Source organism: Pelodiscus sinensis, chromosome 15 (genome assembly GCF_052426305.1).
Source record: "Pelodiscus sinensis isolate ZL-2025 chromosome 15, ASM5242630v1, whole genome shotgun sequence".
In the NCBI taxonomy this organism is placed as follows: Eukaryota; Metazoa; Chordata; order Testudines; family Trionychidae; genus Pelodiscus; species Pelodiscus sinensis.
This window is the reverse complement of record NC_143066.1, coordinates 9038782-9057149: the sequence shown is the minus strand read 5'-3', so window position 1 is coordinate 9057149 and position 18368 is coordinate 9038782. Positions and strand designations below refer to the sequence as shown.

Here is an 18368-nt window from a genome sequence, read left to right as displayed (position 1 = left end):
TGAACTTGCGGCATTTGTATAACATACTTATAAAGACCAGCAAGGATTTTAGCGGAGAAGAGGGTGGGATTGAGTATTGGCTTTTATCTGTTTTACCCTAACAGCCTAATGGTAATATTTTCATCTTTACATCTATTAAGTATTACACTGAGGTAGCTGAACATAAGACTGTTTGACAGACAAGTTAGGGAGAATTGAAGTAGCTTGTCTAATGATGAGTCAGTGGTTGATCCAGGAATAGATCATGTGAGTGTAGATTTCCAGTCATCTACAGAAGCAGACACATATAAGTGGCCTTCACCAGGCAGAGAAACAACTTACAAATGCCTCAAATATTTACCTTTAACAGGAATTTTGGAAAGGTAGAAAAGCTCATCCAAAACTTTTCTGGGAAAGGCCTAATGATCGCTACAAGGAAAAGCCTGCATCAGGGACAGAAAATAAAATGAATGTTCTCCTAATTATTCCATCAAGGAAAGAAAGTTTGCCCTCTTGGGGTGTGTCTAGACTACAGGGCTTTGTCGACAAAAGTGGACTTTTGTCGACAAAACTATACCTGCGTCCACACTGCCTTTGAGTTATGTCGACATAACGTCGACAAAACTCAACAGTATTGTCGACATATGTAAACCTCATTCTACGAGGAATAATGCCTTTTGTAGACTGAGTTCTGTAGCTGCAGCGGCACAGGAGCCAAGCAAACAGAGCTGTAAACAGGGGAGTTTGAGTGGGAGTTTGTAAAGGGAGTTTGGATTGTGGGACTTGTTTGGAGTTTGTTTTTGCTGTGGAGAGGGTGTTTTGGTTTGTTTTTGTGTTCACCGGACTAATAGGATTTTGGTGAGAAAGTAGATAAAACACAGAGGCATTAGTGGCCATGGCCAAAGTAGTAGAGAACACAAGGAGGATGATTGGATGTGGTAGCTGCGATATGTACATGATTCTGAAGGGGGTACCTGAAAGGAGTTTTGTTTGCATGAAGTGCCGCCTGATAGAGCTGATGGAAGAAAAGATCCGAGGACTGGAAATGCAGGTGGAAACTCTGGTCGAGTTTAGAAGGGGGTTTGAACAGATGATGGGGCAAAGGCATGACGTGGCTGAAGGGTAAAGCTTAGATATGCAGATGGAAGCAGGATCAAGGGCCTCAGAGGGAGGACTGCTGGGTGAAGAAAATGTACAGTGGAAGCATGTGACTCAGAGGACCAGGCAGAGGAAAAGATGGGTCAGTGAAGGAAAAATAGAGCTCAAGAACAGGTATGTGGAGCTGGAAAATGTAGAAGGAGTACAGCAGGTAGATAATGAAGATGGAAGGGTAAGGAAGAAGAAAAGAGTGGCTAGTCCCATAGATAAAGGGGAAGACTTAATGGAGACAACACCAATAATGAGCATTAGGATTGCAAGAGAAAATAGGAATGGCAAGGACTTGCAGCCAGAGGAAGCTAGAGATAGACCAGAGAATTTCACTGTCACTAGGAAAAGGCAGGTCTATGTGATTGGGGACTCCTTATTGAGAAGAATAGATAGGCCTGTAACCAGAGCTGATCCAGAGAATAGAAGGGTGTGCTGTCTGCCAGGTGCTAAGAGAAGAGATGTGGAACTGAGGTTGAAGAGAATTATTAAGGGAGCAGGAAGGAATCCATTGATCATCCTTCATGTAGGAACAAATGACGGCTAGATTCTCGCTGGAACGAATTAAGGGAGACTATGCTAGGCTGGGGAGGATGCTCAAGGAAATTGAGGCTCAGGTGATCTTTAGTGGGATTCTGCCTGTTCCTAGAGAAGGGCAACTAAGATGTGACAGGATTATGATGATCAATAGATGGCTTAGGCAGTGGTGCTATAAGGAGGGCTTTGGGATGTATGGTCACTCGGAGGCATTTATGGACAGAGGACTGTTCTCTAGAGATGGACTTCACCTAAGTAGGGAGGGAAATCGACTTCTAGGATGGAGGCTGGCTCAACTTATTAAGAGAGCTTTAAACTAGGAATTTGGGGGAGATGGTTGGGAGATGCCCAGGTAATCTCTACGCCAGATTTTAACACAGTGGCTACGTCTAGACTGGCCCCTTCTCTGGAAGAGGCATGCAAAGCAGGCAAGTCAGAATAGGGAAATCCGTGGGGGATTTAAATATCCCCCACGGGATTTAAATAAACATGGCTGCCACTTTTTTCCCGGCTTGGGGAAAAGCCAGAAAAGAGCGTCTAGACTGGTGCGATCCTCCGGAATAAAACCCTTTTCCGGAGGATTTCTTATTCCTACTTGCAAGAGATCCTCCGGAAAAGGGCTTTATTCCGGAGGATCGTGCCAGTCTAGATGCTCTTTTCCGGCTTTTCCCCAAGCCGGAAAAGCGGCGGCCATGTTTATTTAAATCCCCCGCGGATTTCCCTATTCTGATTTGCCTGCTTTGCATGCCTCTTCCGGAGAAGGGGCCAGTCTAGACGTAGCCTGAGAGGGAGGAAAACGAAGTAAGAAAGGATATAGCTGGGGGTAGGAGAATGAACATGAGGAAGGGTGGGGTGGATACTAGTCTAATAGGTCATATTGGAGGTATAACGTCTGTGCCAAATTGGGTAAAGAATGTGAATGAGGCCAAACAGCAAAAATTAAGATGTTTGTACACCAATGCGAGGAGCCTAGGTAACAAAAAGGAGGAATTAGAGCTATTGGTCCAGGAAGTGAAACCAGATATTATAGGAATAACAGAAACATGGTGGAATACTAGGCATGACTGGAGTACAGGTATTGAAGGGTATGTGCTGTTTAGGAAAGACAGAAATAAGGGTAAAGGTGATGGAGTCGCATTGTATATCAAAGATGAGGTAGATTGTAAAGAAATAAAAAGTGATGGAATGGAGAAGAGAGTGTCCGTTTGGGCAAAAATCACATTGGGGAAGAAAACTATCAGATCCTCCCCTGGGATAGTGCTTGGGGTGTGTTATAGACCACCAGGATCAAATTTGGATATGGATAGAGACCTCTTTAATGTTTTTAATGAAGTAAATACTCATGGAAACTGTGTAATCATGGGAGATTTCAACTTTCCAGATATAGACTGGAGAACAAGTGCTAGTAATAATAATAGGCCTCAGATTTTCCTAGATGTGATAGCTGATGAATTCCTTCATCAAGTAGTTGCTGAACCAACAAGGGGGGATGCTATTTTAGATTTGTTTTTGGTGAGTAGCGAGGACCTCATAGATGAAATGGTTGTAGGAGACAACCTTGGCTCGAGTGATCATGAGCTAATTCAGTTTAAATTAAATGGAAGGATAAACAAAAATAAATCTGAGACTAGAGTTTTTGATTTCAAAAGGGCTAACTTTAGTAAATTAAGGAAATTAGTTAGGGAAGTTGATTGGACTAAAGAAATTATGGATCTTAAAGTGGAGGAGGCCTGGAATTATTTTAAGTTAAAGTTGCAGAAGCTGTCAGAAACCTGTATCCCTAAAAAAGGGAAAAAAATTATAGGCAGGTATGTTAGACCAAGCTGGATGAGCAAGCATCTCAGAGAGGTGATTAAGAAAAAGCAGAAAGCATATAAGGAGTGGAAAATGGGAGGGATTAGTAAAGAAAGCTACCTTATTGAGGTTAGAGCATGTAGGGACAAAGTGAGAAAGTCCAAAAATCAGGTAGAGTTGGACCTTGCAAAGGGAATTAAAACCAATAGTAAAAGGTTTTATAGCCATATAAATAGGAAAAAAACAAAAAAAGAAGAAGTAGGACCGCTAATTACTAAGGATGGAGTGGAGGTTAAGGATAATCTAGGAATGGCCCAATATTTGAACAAATACTTTGCTTCAGTCTTTAATGAGGCTAATGAAGAGCTTAGGGATAATGGTAAGTTAACAAATGGGACTAAAGATAAGGAGGTAGGGTATGTCTACACTACCCTCCTAGTTCGAACTAGGAGGGTAAGGTAGGCATACCGCACTTGCAAATGAAGCCCGGGATTTGAATTTCCCGGGCTTCATTTGCATAAGCGGGGAGCCGCCATTTTTAAAACCCCGCTGGTTCGAACCCCGTGCAGCGCGGCTACACGGGGCACGAAGTAGGTAGTTCGAACTAGGCTTCCTACTTCGAACTAGCGTTACTCCTCATTTCATGAGAAGTAACGGTAGTTCGAACTAGGAAGCCTAGATCAAACTACCTAGTTCGTGCCCCGTGTAGCCGCGTTGCACGGGGTTCGAACCAGCGGGGTTTTAAAAATGGCGGCTCCCCGCTTATGCAAATGAAGCCCGGGAAATTCAAATCCCGGGCTTCATTTGCAAGTGCGGTATGCCTACATTACCCCGCTAGTTCAAACTAGTGGGGTAGTGTAGACATACCCGTAAATATTACCATATCCGAGGTAAAAGCCAAACTTGAACAGCTTAATGGGAGTAAATCGGGGGGCCCAGATAATCTTCATCCAAGAATATTAAAGGAACTGGCACATGAACTTGCAAGTCCATTAGCAAAAATTTTTAATAAATCTCTAAACTCAGGGGTTGTACCATTTGACTGGAGAATTGCTAATATAGTTCCGATTTTTAAGAAAGGGAAAAAAAGCGACCCGGGTAACTATAGGCCTGTTAGTTTGACGTCTGTATTATGTAAGATCCTGGAAAAAATTTTGAAGGAGAAAGTAGTTAGAGACATTGAGGCAAATGGCAATTGGGACAAATTACAACATGGTTTTACAAAAGGTAGATCGTGCCAAACCAACCTGATCTCCTTTTTTGAGAAAGTAACAGTTTTTTTAGATAAAGGAAATGCAGTGGATCTAATCTACCTCGACTTTAGTAAGGCATTTGATACAGTACCACATGGGGAATTATTGGTTAAATTGGAAAAGATAGGGATTAATATGAAAGTTGAGAGGTGGATAAGTAACTGGTTAAAGGGGAGACTACAGCGGGTCATATTGAAAGGTGAACTGTCAGGTTGGAGGAAGGTTACTAGCGGAGTTCCTCAGGAATCAGTTTTGGGGCCAATTTTATTTAATCTTTTTATTGCTGATCTTGGCACCAAAAATGGAAGTGTCCTAATAAAATTTGCAGATGACACAAAGTTGGGAGGTATTGCCAATTCAGAAAAGGATCGGGACATCATACAGGAAGATCTGGATGATCTTGTAAATTGGAGTGATAGCAATAGGATGAAATTTAATAGTGAGAAGTGTAAGATTATGCATTTAGGGATTAATAACAAGAATTTTAGTTATAAGCTGGGGACATATCAGTTGGAAGTAACGGAGGAGGAGAAGGACCTCGGAGTCCTGGTTGATTATAGAATGACTATGAGCCGCCATTGTGACATGGCCGTGAAAAAGGCTAATACGGTCTTGGGATGTATTAGGCGAGGTATTTCCAGTAGGGATAAGGAGGTGTTAGTGCCATTATACAAGGCATTGGTGAGACCCCATTTGGAATACTGTGTGCAGTTCTGGTCTCCCATGTTTAAGAAGGATGAATTCAAACTGGAACAGGTACAAAGAAGGGCCACTAGGATGATCCGAGGAATGGAAAACCTGTCTTATGAAGGGAGACTCAAGGAGCTTGGCTTGTTTACTTTAACCAAAAGAAGGCTGAGGGGGGACATGATTGCACTTTTTAAATATATTAGAGGGATAAATACCAGGGAGGGAGAGGAATTATTTAAATTTAATACCAATGTAGACACAAGAACAAATGGATATAAGCTGGCTAGTAGGACCACGGGGCAGGGCCCTGAACCAGGCGCATGGCTGAGCAGGACCCTGAGAGGAAGGGGAGAGCTTGTACTGCATCTTCCCCCACCCCCTCCAGTTTTGGGCAAGCCCCTCCAAGCACTATCCACAACAACACATGGAGGGAATCGATCACCTTTAGAACTGAGGCCCGGATTATCCAGCATGAATTGAGGTAGAGAGGGCACTGTGTGCACATGTCTGATATATTTTTACCAAAACTACTACCTGCCCAACTTTCCAAAGGAGAAAGGAAACAGAGAGGCCAACAGGAATGGTTTGGAGCAGTGTTTTCTCAAACTTCTTTTTATAAAGTATACCACTTTAAAAAAATTATCAGTACCCGCAGCAGTTTTCAGACACACAAAATTTTTTTCTACCATTGCAACACATTTGTTTAAATAACGTAATCATAGCTGGGTGGTTGATGAAATTTTTGGGTGTAAAAAGTACAAAAATAATAAAGGACTGAATAACTTAAACCAAAAATTCAGTTTTCTCCAAATTTCAGTTGTGTTGATGTACCGCCCCGACTTCTCTCAAGTACCCCTATGGGGTATTCATACCACTGGTTGAGAAACACTGGTTTAGAGGATGTTTTTCAACTTTTTTTTATAAAGTACCCTATTAAAAATTATAAGTATCCCCAATGAACCCACCCCTCCTCCAGATCCAAGCATCCCCGGACCCTTTGCTCCAACCTAATGCCCCCCCCCACTCTAATCCAATGCCTATCCCCCAGAGCTAGGCACCCCCAGCTTCCCTGCCCTAGCCCAATCCCTCTCCCCCTTCCACAGAGCCAGGCAGGGTAACTCTACCTTTACAGTGGCTGCTCCTACAGCTTGGCCATGCCTTGGAGGCTTGATTGCACATGCTTGATTGCACATGGCCTGACAGTGCTCATGTACTATAGAAAGCTGTTACCTTATAGGAATGTGCTACTGGGAGCATTTTCTTATCTGTACGATTGTAAGGAAATGCTCCTATAGGAAACTGCTATCAGAAGTAGCACAGTCTTACAGGGAGCATTTCCATACAGACCAGGTTCGCCACTCGCCACAACTCATGGTGCTGTGCGCTTTGCTCCCACCCCAGCTTGGCACCTCCCTACTGTGGTGCCTGGGGCAACTGCCTCCCCCCCCCCCCATTCCTCTCCCTCGCTATGCCTCTGCCTAGCGTGGTGCCCCGGGGCAACTTCTCCCCTCCCCCCTTGCTACGCCTCTGTGCCAGGAGCCTGGAACATCTGGCTGCATCTTCTGCCCAACCTGCTTCAGGGCTTGGGGGACCCAGTGCCGCCCGCGCACTCCGGAAGGCCAGAGCACCCCAGCAAGCATGCTGAGGCCCGGTACTTTTTTCCCACGGTTCGGTACCGGGCCATGGCCCATAGTTTGGGAAACACTGCCTTAGGGTATTCCTTTACAGCAGAAACATCCTATCTGATTTGCCTACCTTCAAAAGTAGCACAGAACATTGCTGGCTTCTAAAACATTATTTAGTCCAGGTAAACACATAATGAAAACAACCTTTACAGTTGAAAAATACATTTAAAATTGTACAATGTAGGGGCAGAGTGTAAAGTTATTTTGTAACTATGGCTCCACATTAATTTTTAAAATAATGTTCATTCCTCTCAAAAAAGATTAGCATAGCCCGGATTCACTTTGAGTTTTAATAGACATCTGTGAGTCTGCCCAACAATGCATTTGCCCCCCAAACTGTAGAGATTTGAGAACTTTCATTCCCTACACTGCATTGTAGTAATGAATTCTGAGGAAATCTAATTGCAAAATGCTATATATTATTGTAATTTAGATAATTCATAGCTGCCTTCTAGTTTGTTCTGAAGCCTATATTGTAATGACATTACTATGCCCCATTAATTGCATTATTGCAGAAGAGTGCTGAGCCATTTGTGATAAAAATCTTTTTATTACAATGTATATGCACAAGATATTATTTGTAAAAGGCTTGTAATTTGAATATTTACAAGACTAGGGACATTAAAAGATATAGTATGGGTAAATTTAGAATTTATTCACGGAAGGCTTCACTGCCTGAATGGTTGACTCTGTCAGTATTTGTTACACTTCAGTGTTCAAATATGGAAGAAAGGTGTCTGGATTACTTGACATCTCCTTCTACACATACTTATTTCTCTGCAGCTGGGTTGTGGCAACTAGACTTTGAAAAAATATTGTTTTCCTCGTTCTGAAATATTAAACCAAGATGAAAACATGATAGCTTTTTCCTTCAGGTTTTTATGGGTGTCATATCCATAAGTCTGCATGGATGCATGGTTCAGGAACAGAAGCCTATAAAAATGAAGCCTTTAGAAAGCAAAATAATATGAAATCGCTTTGCACAGGTTTAAGCTCCAGTTTTTAAGAACAGACAACAGACTCAAGGAAACAAGTATTACATAGTAACAAACAATTAACTTGACTGAATTAATTATTGCATGAGCCTAGTAAAAAGCTGTCATCTTTATATAACCCTGTCATGTAACTAAATGGTTAATTCAGGTACCTAGCAAAGGTATTGGCCAGGGGGCCACGAGAGCCAATCGAGATAGATGGGTGAAATCTGAATTTGATATAGGTTCCCTGCCTACTTTCTTTGTGTTGGAGTAGAATGTGAGCTTAATATGAAGCAAAGTCAAAACTGAACAAACATACACAGCCGGTCCCCGAGTTATGAACAGCCGATTTACGACCATTCGCATTTACGACCAAACCTCCCATTAAGCGGTCATAAAGGCAGTCCCTGAGTTACAAATGTGACCTGTGCTTACAAACAGCACAGTCGCAATGTAATTCAATGGGGTACAACTTATGAACATTTTGAGTTACGGCCAAGTATTTGGTCCATAACCAGTTCGTAACTTGGGGACCGGCTGTACTGTCAAATTTGGGAAACATTGACTTGTCATACATAAAAACTAGGTGCTCAACTAATTACCATCAATAGAATATCACAACTTTGTAAGATATTATGCATGTTAAAGAGACAAGATGGGTGAGGTCATATCTTTTATTGAACCATCTTCCGTTGGGGAGAGAGGCAAAGTTTTATACCTTACCAAGGGTGTGTCTACACAGCACTCAAAACTCAAAATAAGATACAAAATTTGCACTATGTGAATTGCATATCTGATTTTGACCATATTTTTAAATAGCTTATTTCGAAATTTGGCATATCTACACAGCACCAAATTTTGAAATAACACGCTAGTTCGACACAACCCTCTTGGAACGAGGGCTACAGGGATGCCAAAATAGCATGTCCATTATTTTGAAAGGTATTTTGACATAACAGGCACGTTTAAAAGATGCGGGGTAGTTATTTCGGGATACCTCTGGTATCCCAAAATAGCCCCACTGTCTAGACGTACCTACAGAGTACTCCTGCTCTGAGAAACTTACACAATTCTTCAACAGACATTGGTCCAATAATCTCACCCACTTTGTCTCTCTAATATCCTGGAACAGACATGGCTACAAAAACACTTCATACATTATGCATAGTTTATTCCATAAACACAAAAGGTGAAATTTGCCCTTGACTTCAAAGGTTCCAGGATTTTTACTCAAATATTCTGCTGCATGCAGTTCAAAAACTGTGGACCCTTTCTTGCAACCACTGTTAATAGATGAAGTAATTATCTCGGTGAGTAGTTCCAATGAATTCAGTAGGACTTCTCATAATAATAAACACTTCTGCCCTGATTCAGAAAAACACTTAAGCATGCTTTGTCTTCAATGGGACTTGAGCACATGCAGGCTTAAGTGATTCCTAAATTGTGCCTATACTCTCCCATAATAAGTGTGCCCTGTTTAGTTAGCATTTTCATGACCTGAAGCACACAAAAACTATTCATAAAGGTTTTTATTTAAAGCAAGTGCCAAAATTGCTAACCCTTTAAGATAGAAATTTGAAACTGTTACCAAAATGCCATCCGACAAAACTGACAAGATATCATAGAAAACTGACAATGTTCATAGAATTTTACACAGTCTAGCTCAAGAGTCATTATTGTAATGGGGAACATTTTCAAAATTAACAACAACAGAATAGAACATTTGCTCAAGGAGCAAAACTGAAAATATTTCTTGTAGAATGACAATTTTAAACACAAGAAAAAAAAAATCAGAGAAGTGAATGTAAACCAGAGTGAGAGTTTGTTTTTATATATCACTGCAGCCCCATACTAATGACCAAAACTGAGGCAAATCCTGCTCACACTACTCCTTTTGAAGTTCTAGTACTCATATGAGCAAAACAAGCTGGGCCTGTCCCAAATACAGTACTTTAAAGCTAAAATCTATACTATTAGAAAAGGAGCGGTGTCCTTCATGCTGCCTGTCACGGAGAAAATTTGAGAAGACTTGAGAAGTTTCTAGGGGGAGGCAGGCCCCCAGCCCTGCCCCCTCTGCTGAGGCCCCACCCCCACCACAGGGAGGGGAGGAGACGGAGCAGCATGTGGAGCACGTGCACATCCCCCCCCACCAAAGGGATGGGAAGGGTGCATATATGTGCACCTCAGCCCCCCAGGAACAGGGTTGAGGGAAGAGGATGAATGGCTCCTACCCTCCCACCCCCAGGAGCAACAGGGAGGGAAGAAGCCACGAGGCCCAAGCCTCCCCAGCCTCAGAGTAGTGGGAAGGCAGGCAGCCATGTGGCCCAAGCTTCCCCGCCCCCGGGAACAGCGGGTAGGGAGGAGGCAGGTGTATGTCTACCACCACAGTGGGACAGGTAATGCTATTAAGAATAATGTGTAATATATCATTCTTTTACAGCAAGGGTGGGGAACCTTTTCTGGGTCAGGGGTTGCTGACCCACAGAAAAAACTAGTTGGGGTCCACACACAAGCAAGAAGCTCCTGACTGAGAAGGAGAAAGATGCTCCCCATATTCCCCTTGCACACTGGAGCCTGAGGGGCCCAGGTGAGTAGTTTTTGTGTGTTCCAGCCCTATGGGTAAGTGGCAGGGAGGCTGGAGCACCAGTGCAGCCTCCCCAAAGTTGAGCCTCAGGGGCCAGCTCCAGGCAAGCTGGGGGCCGCATCCGTCCCCCCGGGCCTGAGATTTCCCACCCGTTTTACAGTATGCAAATGACCATGTGTCCTTACTCTTCAAGTTAACTAGTGTGGCTTGTCTGTTCTCTTTAATAATGCAATTTAATTTACCAAAGGATCATATTAAAAATTTATCTGACTGTAGCAGTTGGAGTCACCTAGACATTTTGTAACAGTTAAACATTAGCTTTTGAGAACATCATAAATTCCCTACTGTGAGTCTAAGACCAGTTTCATATGGAAACACTCTGAGTTTCCAATTGACATTACATTTAAATGAGCCAGTAACTGTGCCCTGAATAAAAATATTACTTGATTATTAAAAGCACAGGGACTGAGATGCCACAGAAACAAATGTAAACACAGGTGTCACACATAAGTTGCCATGAAGTGTTGTTTTTATTAGTTACAAATTCCAGTTATCCATATTCCCTTTATCCAAAAATCCATCTGAATCCACAGTGTGTTCCCCATGTCAAATTACACCTCAAAATGCCACTTCCCTTTACCAAAAACTTGGTATTTAGAGCTCTCAGATGTTGTCCAGACTTTTCAGATAAATGGGAATGTTCTGTATTTAAAAATCCAAATTATATGCCATTAGCTGTAAAACTTTAAATGCAAGAATACTCTTGAAGGGTGTTTATTAGCTACTTTGTTTTACACAGTTAAAGGAGAGCAACAACTACCTCATAATTGTTATATGGCTGCTAACTGGGTTTTAGTAATTATTTTATCCAATAAAATCCATGCAACATTAATGAGTTGAATTTCCTTGCAATGTAGCTGTCCAGATTGCATGTCTGATAAACATAATCGGTGTACAATTTCTCTCAGCTTAACTCCTAAATGATACGTAAAAGAAAATATCAAAAGTACCAATTCATTGAAAGTAAGACTTGAAAGCCCCAGAATGAGATTTCTGGGGTTTTCATGTCTTTGGGCTGATAGCTGGAATTGTATCTGGAATTTAAAAACAAACACTCTTTGGAAATCCTTGGAAATCAATGGATTCTGAAACAGAATAATATCAATTTTTAAATCTGGAGCTGAAAGTGCTTTTTCTGTAGCTAGGACTTTTAGATATAATCAGAAGAAAACTTTCATGAATTCATGAAGCATAAAAGTCAATTGCAAGAACAGGAACAGAACACCGATTATAGGGAGGAGAGAACCACATAGTGAAAATTCTGAAGCAATATGCAACCTGATAACTCCTTCACCTAACATCCAAAACCATGCAACATCCATCACCAAACTCGTATCGACAATCCAGCAGCATGTACCTATGAACCATAGTCAGTTTTATTTTTAAAAACACACACATGTGCATACCAACAGCATAAAACTGAATTTCCTACCTCAACTTTGCTGACAGCCAGTGTTCCCAATACCTGCAAATTATAGGAAAAATGCATTAGTATTGATTCAACAAACCAATAATAGGATTAATTGCCTTTTAAAATAACTTGGCATCAATTGTTTGTTATGGCTTGAAGGGGTGAGCAGTAAGACAGTGTTTTCTTTCATTTAACATGGTGATCCAACTGTTTATCCCTCATCTCCATTAGAAAATGAAAGGGATTTAAATTAAAAATAAATTAATATACCCCATTTAGAAGTAGCACAAAATGAAATTAGGGAACAAATTCTAGACCTTGGCCATTTATGAAATACATTTCTAGGCAGAAATGAAGATAAGTACATTAGGAACTTATTCTGCATAAATTCAAAAGGTTCATTTCTCTCCCTCCCCGTTTTTGATTTTTTTAAAAAATAACATTGAAGGTCATGCAAGGTGGTGTATCATATATTTAACAGTTTATACGTAAGTGGCAGCAGTGCTCGATCATCTACAGCTTTGGGACAACATCCTCCCAATGTCATCTCTACTAGTAAGACAGTAGCATTGGTTTTTCAGGGCCATTTAAATTTGGTTTCTCTTCTAAGACTGCCAAAGTAGATGCCAATTATCATAGTAGAGCACTAGAAACTACATGGAGGCAACAAAATCATTTTGCTATAGGGCACTCAACAGACATGCCACAGAAATGACATTTGGCCTCTACTAATCAGTAACTTGACTGCAATTAGAAGTCTAAACGTCGAAAGATATGTAGTCCACTATGGCTATGTCTACACTCTGTTTTTTCCCCAGAAAAAGATATGCAAATTGCAAACCACATAGACATAGTTCTCATTTATGCGAAGCCTACTTTACACAATTTTAGACATGTAAAGAGGACTTAAAGTTGGCGCACACACATCATTTACTCCCATTTTAAGGCAACTTTTCACCACCTCACTGACATAAAGTGTCTGTAATGTGAGACAAAGATCAATTATATTTACATGTATCATGTTTAAATTTTAATCATACTCTAGACATAAATTGCAAGACATTTTTTTAGCTCACTGGGCCAAAATCTTTTCTCCTATCTAATCCCAGGCTGTGAAATATAGTAAAATGCAGTTGCACTGACATAAGTGGAAGGAGGGTTTAACTCATTAAAATAAAATATAGTAACCAGACATTGCGGATCTATATAATATTAATCTGTGGCTACTTTGAAATAATATGTAGAAAAGATTTCACAGATTCTGCCATTTATATAAAGAGTGGTTTTGTATTCATTGTATAAGATGCATTTTTTTTAAAAAGGCCCAACGATTGACCTGCTTATTGTATTCAAGTGTCCTGAAGGAAGGAATGCTATGATGAAAACAAATTGTTTTAGGGTAACAAGAAGACATTCTACAAATATATTAGAAGCAAGAGGAAGACCAATGATAGGCCCATTGTTCAGTGAAGAGGAAGAAAAATAACAGGAAACATGGAAATGGAAGAGATATTTAACAATTTCTTTGTTTCATTTTTTTCCAAGAAGATTGATGGTGCTGGGATGCCTAACATATTCTAGTGGAAATGAGGTAGGTTTAGAAGCTAGGGTCCAATGCTAGTGGGAATGGGGTAGGCTTAGAAGTTAAAATAAAAAAAGAACAAGTTAAAAATTACTTAGAAAAGTTAGATGTCTTCAAGTCACCAGGGCCCAATAAAATGCATACTAGAATACTCAAGGAGCTGACAGAGAAGGTATCTGAGCCTTTAGCTATCATCTTTGAAAAGTTATGAAAGTCGGGAGAAATTCCAGAAGACTGGAAAAGGGCAAATATAGTGTGCATCTATAAAAAGGGAAATAAGGAAACTACAGACTAGTCAGTTTAACGACTGTGCCAGGAAAGATAATGGAGCAAGTAATTAAGGAATTCATTCACATACAACTGTAAGATAATAAGGTGATAGATAACAGCTAGCATGGATTTGTCAAGAACAAATCATGTCAAACCAATCTGTAGCTTTCTTTGACAGGAAAACAAGTCTTGTGGATAAGAGAGAAGCGGTGGATGTGGCATACTTAGACTTTAGTAAAGCATTTGATATGTTCTCACATAACCTTCTAATCAATAAACTAGGGAAATACAACCTAGATGGGGCTATTATAAGGTGGGTGCATAATTGGTTGGAAAACTAGTCTCAGAGAATAGATATTAATGGTTCACAATCATACTGGAAGGGCATAACAAGTATGGTTCCACAGGGGTCTGTTTTGGGACCAGTTCTGCTTAATACCTTCATCAATGATTTAGATGATGACATAGAGAATATGATTATTAAGTCTGCATAGGATACCAATCTGGAAGAGGTTGCAAATACTCAGGAGGATAATTAAAAAATGGTCATAATTAAAAAAATGGTATGGACAACTTGAGAAATGGTCTGAGGTAAATAGGATGAAGTTTAATAAGGACAAATGCAAAGCACTCCACTTAGGAAGGAACAATCAGTTTCAAACATACAGAATGGGAACTATCTAGGAAGGAGTACTGCAGAAAGGGATCTAGGAGTCATAGTGCACCATAAGCTAAATTTGGTCAACAGTGTGACACTGTTGCAGAAAAAGCAAACATGATTCTGGGATGCATTAACAGGAGTGTTGTGAGCACGACATGAGAAGTCATTCTTCTGCTCTACTCTGGGTTGATTAGGCCTCAGTTGCAGTACTGTGTCCAATTCTGGGCTCCACATTTCAAGAAAGATGTGGAGAAATTGGAGAGGGTCCAGAGAAGAGCAACAAAAATGATTAAAGGTCTAGAGAACATAAGCCATGAGGGAAGACTGAAAGAATTGGGCTTGTTTAGTTTAGAAAAGAGAAGACTGAGAGTGGACATGATAGCAATTTTCAAGTATCTAAAAGGTTGTTACTAGAAGAAGGGAGAAAATTTGTTCTCTTGGCCTCTGATGATAGGCTAAGAAGCAATGGACTTAAATTGCAGCAAGGGAAGTTTAAGGTTGGACATTTGGAAAAACTTCCTAACTGTCAGGATGGTTAAACACTGGAATAAGTTGTCTAGAGAGATTGTGGAATCTCCATCACTGGAGATATTTAAGAGCAGGTTTTATAGACATCTATCAGGGATGGTCTAGACAGGGCTTGGTCCTGCCATGAGGGCAGGGGACTGGACTTGATGACTTCTCAAGGTCCCTTCCAGTTCTAGTATTCTATGATTCTATGAATACATCTATTATGGAAAATAATCTTATTGAATAATTTAATAACACTACCTGACTATAATGTTTTCTGTATTAAAGTAACAAAAAGCATCTTTCTGTTTGGGTTAATACTCCCCCTTTTCTTTGTTCAATGACACCAATGTTGCTTGACTTTTCAGTAATGGACTGACGGGGAGAGGGCCAACAAAGTTTGCAAGCATAACGCTGCATGTAGGAGCAGGTATATGATCCAAAAAGATTGCCAAGCATGACTTTGAAAGCCAGGGTGACGACAAAGAATTCTTAGTGTGAAGCAGCTATTCTAAAGAATGCCCATACCTAGCAGGAATACCATCTCCCAGGCTGAATTCAATGCAATATCTCATTCAAATTAACTCTACTGCCCTGGAAGGCATCTATGATAACATAAGTAAAAACTGATTGCTACATGAAACACCATGGTCCATAATAATGTACTTGGCACTGCATATTATGTGGAGTCATTCCATTTAAATAGTTCAACATTCTTCAAACTAATGCTTAATTAACAATAATTAATCATAGCTGCCATTAATATAATATCAGTGATCTAGTAACATACAGGAAACTATGACTATGGCTACATTGGGATTATCTGTATATGAAAAAAAATAATCTGTCATATTTGTGAAGACTGTGATTGGCTACTGAAAGTTAGCATGCTTTTTGTAGGACACTCTCGCTGTAATGGCTGGGGCTTAGTAGCTGAGCCAGTGGTGACTCCTGGGCTGGGGTCAAAGGCAGGAATTGAGACTCGTTACCAAGCTCAGGCTATGTCTACACTACAGAGTTTTTTCAGAAAACAGCTGTTTTTCTGAAAAAAACCCTTGATTTATGTCCACACTGCAGTCGCATTCTTTTGAAAGAAAATCAAAAGAACAGAGGATTTCTGACAGCAGTAATCTTCTTTCTGAGGAAGAAGCCTTTTTCTGAAAAAGGCATGTGTGGACAGGGAAGAGGAGTTTCTTGTTGTTGTTGAAAGAAAAGGCCTCCAGGAAATAACACAGGTGCCTTGGTGGAAACTCCGTCCAAAGTAATCACAACTCTATAGGGCCTGATTTCTGGCCCCTCTTAAAGCTGCAGGCACCCTGGACAAGCCTTGTGGCTGGAAGCCGGCTCTGGGAGCAGTACCTGACCATATGGGTTTCCCTGCCACAGGCCTGCTCAATGATGGCACATCCACAAGCCCCCCAAAACCCCTCCTGGCCCTCGCTGGGAGCATGAGCAGGGCTCCTAGGACCCACCAAGGGGTACCAAGAGGCGGGCACCCTCGTGGTCCGGAGGGGAAATCCTGTCCCTCCTCAAGCTGTGGGGCGAGGAGGAGACGCTGAAGGATCTTGACTCCAAGCGCTGCAATGCAGACATTTATGGTCAGATGGCCGAGCACTGACACCCACCTGAGACCTTGGAACAGGTCTGGCATGAGGTGAAAGAGCACCGCCAGTGATACATGAGGGCCAGAGAGTGCAGCTCACGCTCCAGGGCAGGGCCCCACACCTGCCCCTACTATGCAGAGCTCCACCAAACCCTGGAGGGTGGGGAAGTCATTTCCCCACCCATCGTGGTGGACTCTGGGCTCAACACGCCCATTGTCACCCAGCTACAGGCCATGATGGAGGAGGTGGATGAGGGACAGCAGCAGGAGGAGGAGGATGAGACGGCCACCATCATGCTGTGCTTAGAGCCAGTTGCTGTGAGCCAGGATGTCTCCCAGGCATCATCTGCTGCCAGGGAGGGGTCTTCAGGTGAGTGCTCTGAGTTTGTCTCACACACACAGGGCAGGGGAGGCAGGCGCAGAGGGGAAGGGGTACAAGCGTCGCTTGGCCTGCTCAGGTTGGACATCGTGCTGCACTCCATTAAGTGGAACAATGTGGACTCAGCAGGCAGCCCATGAGCATGCCCGGGATCCTGTTCCCAGGCTCAGGGGAGGCCACACACACACGTCTGGCCCTGGCGGGGGCGGCAAAGGAGGGGAGAGAAAGACACCCTCCCTGTACCTGCCATGGCTGGAAGCAGACTAGCCACAAGAGCACAGGCATGACCCCAGACACACCCAGGTGTGTCACACACAGCACACAAGCATGCCTGCACATGGAAGGTACCACCTGCTCCCACGGGCAGTGCTGCAAGGTGCAGGTGTGTGTGCGGACCCCAAGGAGGGCCAGGCTTTCTCCTGGCTTCTCTTCCACACATAGGGGTTCCCACTGTGGCCAGACACTTCCTTTGCCTGCTTATCTGAGGGCCGGGGGGAGGGGGGGAGCAAGCAGTATGGCCCCCGGGCACCTCGAGGCCCCCATGAGATAGGGCCTGCTATGCAGGCCACTTATGGCCTTGTTCCTAGTACATCCCTCTCCTCTGGCCTGAGGACTGTAGGTCGCTGCTCACAGAGGAGGGCACGGCTTCAGAGACAGGGTCTGCATGGATGATTGACCGCCTCTTCCTCTTTGTATTCTCCACAGCCAGGCTTGAGGGGTGAGCCACACCACCCAAGCCCAGAGGACCTGAAAGCATGCCTGGGTCCATGAAGACCTGATGCGGCAGCATGCCGGTCTCCTGCATGACATGCAGCAGACCCTGGCACAGAAGACAACTCGAGAGGACTTGGAGTGGCAGAACTGTGTGTGGGACCAGCTCATGCAGTGGTGCAATAGCCTCATCTAAGATTATGTTAAATTCTAATTACCCACCTTTAGGGTTAACAGGTTCTCTGTCCCAGGCTCAGGCCCAGTATTCAATTACACTATGACTGGGAACCCTGTTGTGCACTGTTACAACACTCACAATATAGAAACTCTTGTATATTTACAATATTTATAGTTTATTAATAAGGTTGCCACAGTCACAAACACCTCAGGTTCATAAGACAGGGAATGTACATTCATATTTCCTTACCATATACTTACATCATTCCTTCTAGAACAATCTTAGGTGTTAGCCCATCATCCTTCTCACTACCTTCACCTTCCCCATCATGACCAGGGTCCATCATACTGGCCCTTCC

The 18368-nt window shown here is 42.3% G+C and overlaps 1 protein-coding gene across 3 annotated transcripts in view; it reads right to left on the bottom strand.

Moving 5' to 3' along the window:
* The window catches only part of LOC149523542 (uncharacterized), a 929974-nt gene that overhangs the window by 90235 nt on the left and 821371 nt on the right, over positions 1 to 18368 (bottom strand). For all 3 annotated transcript variants that reach the window (XM_089782251.1, XM_089782250.1, XM_089782252.1), the window contains one exon: positions 12138 to 12170. In XM_089782251.1, the coding sequence (XP_089638377.1) occupies positions 12138 to 12170 (33 nt within the window). The remainder of the gene's footprint in view (positions 1 to 12137; positions 12171 to 18368) is intronic.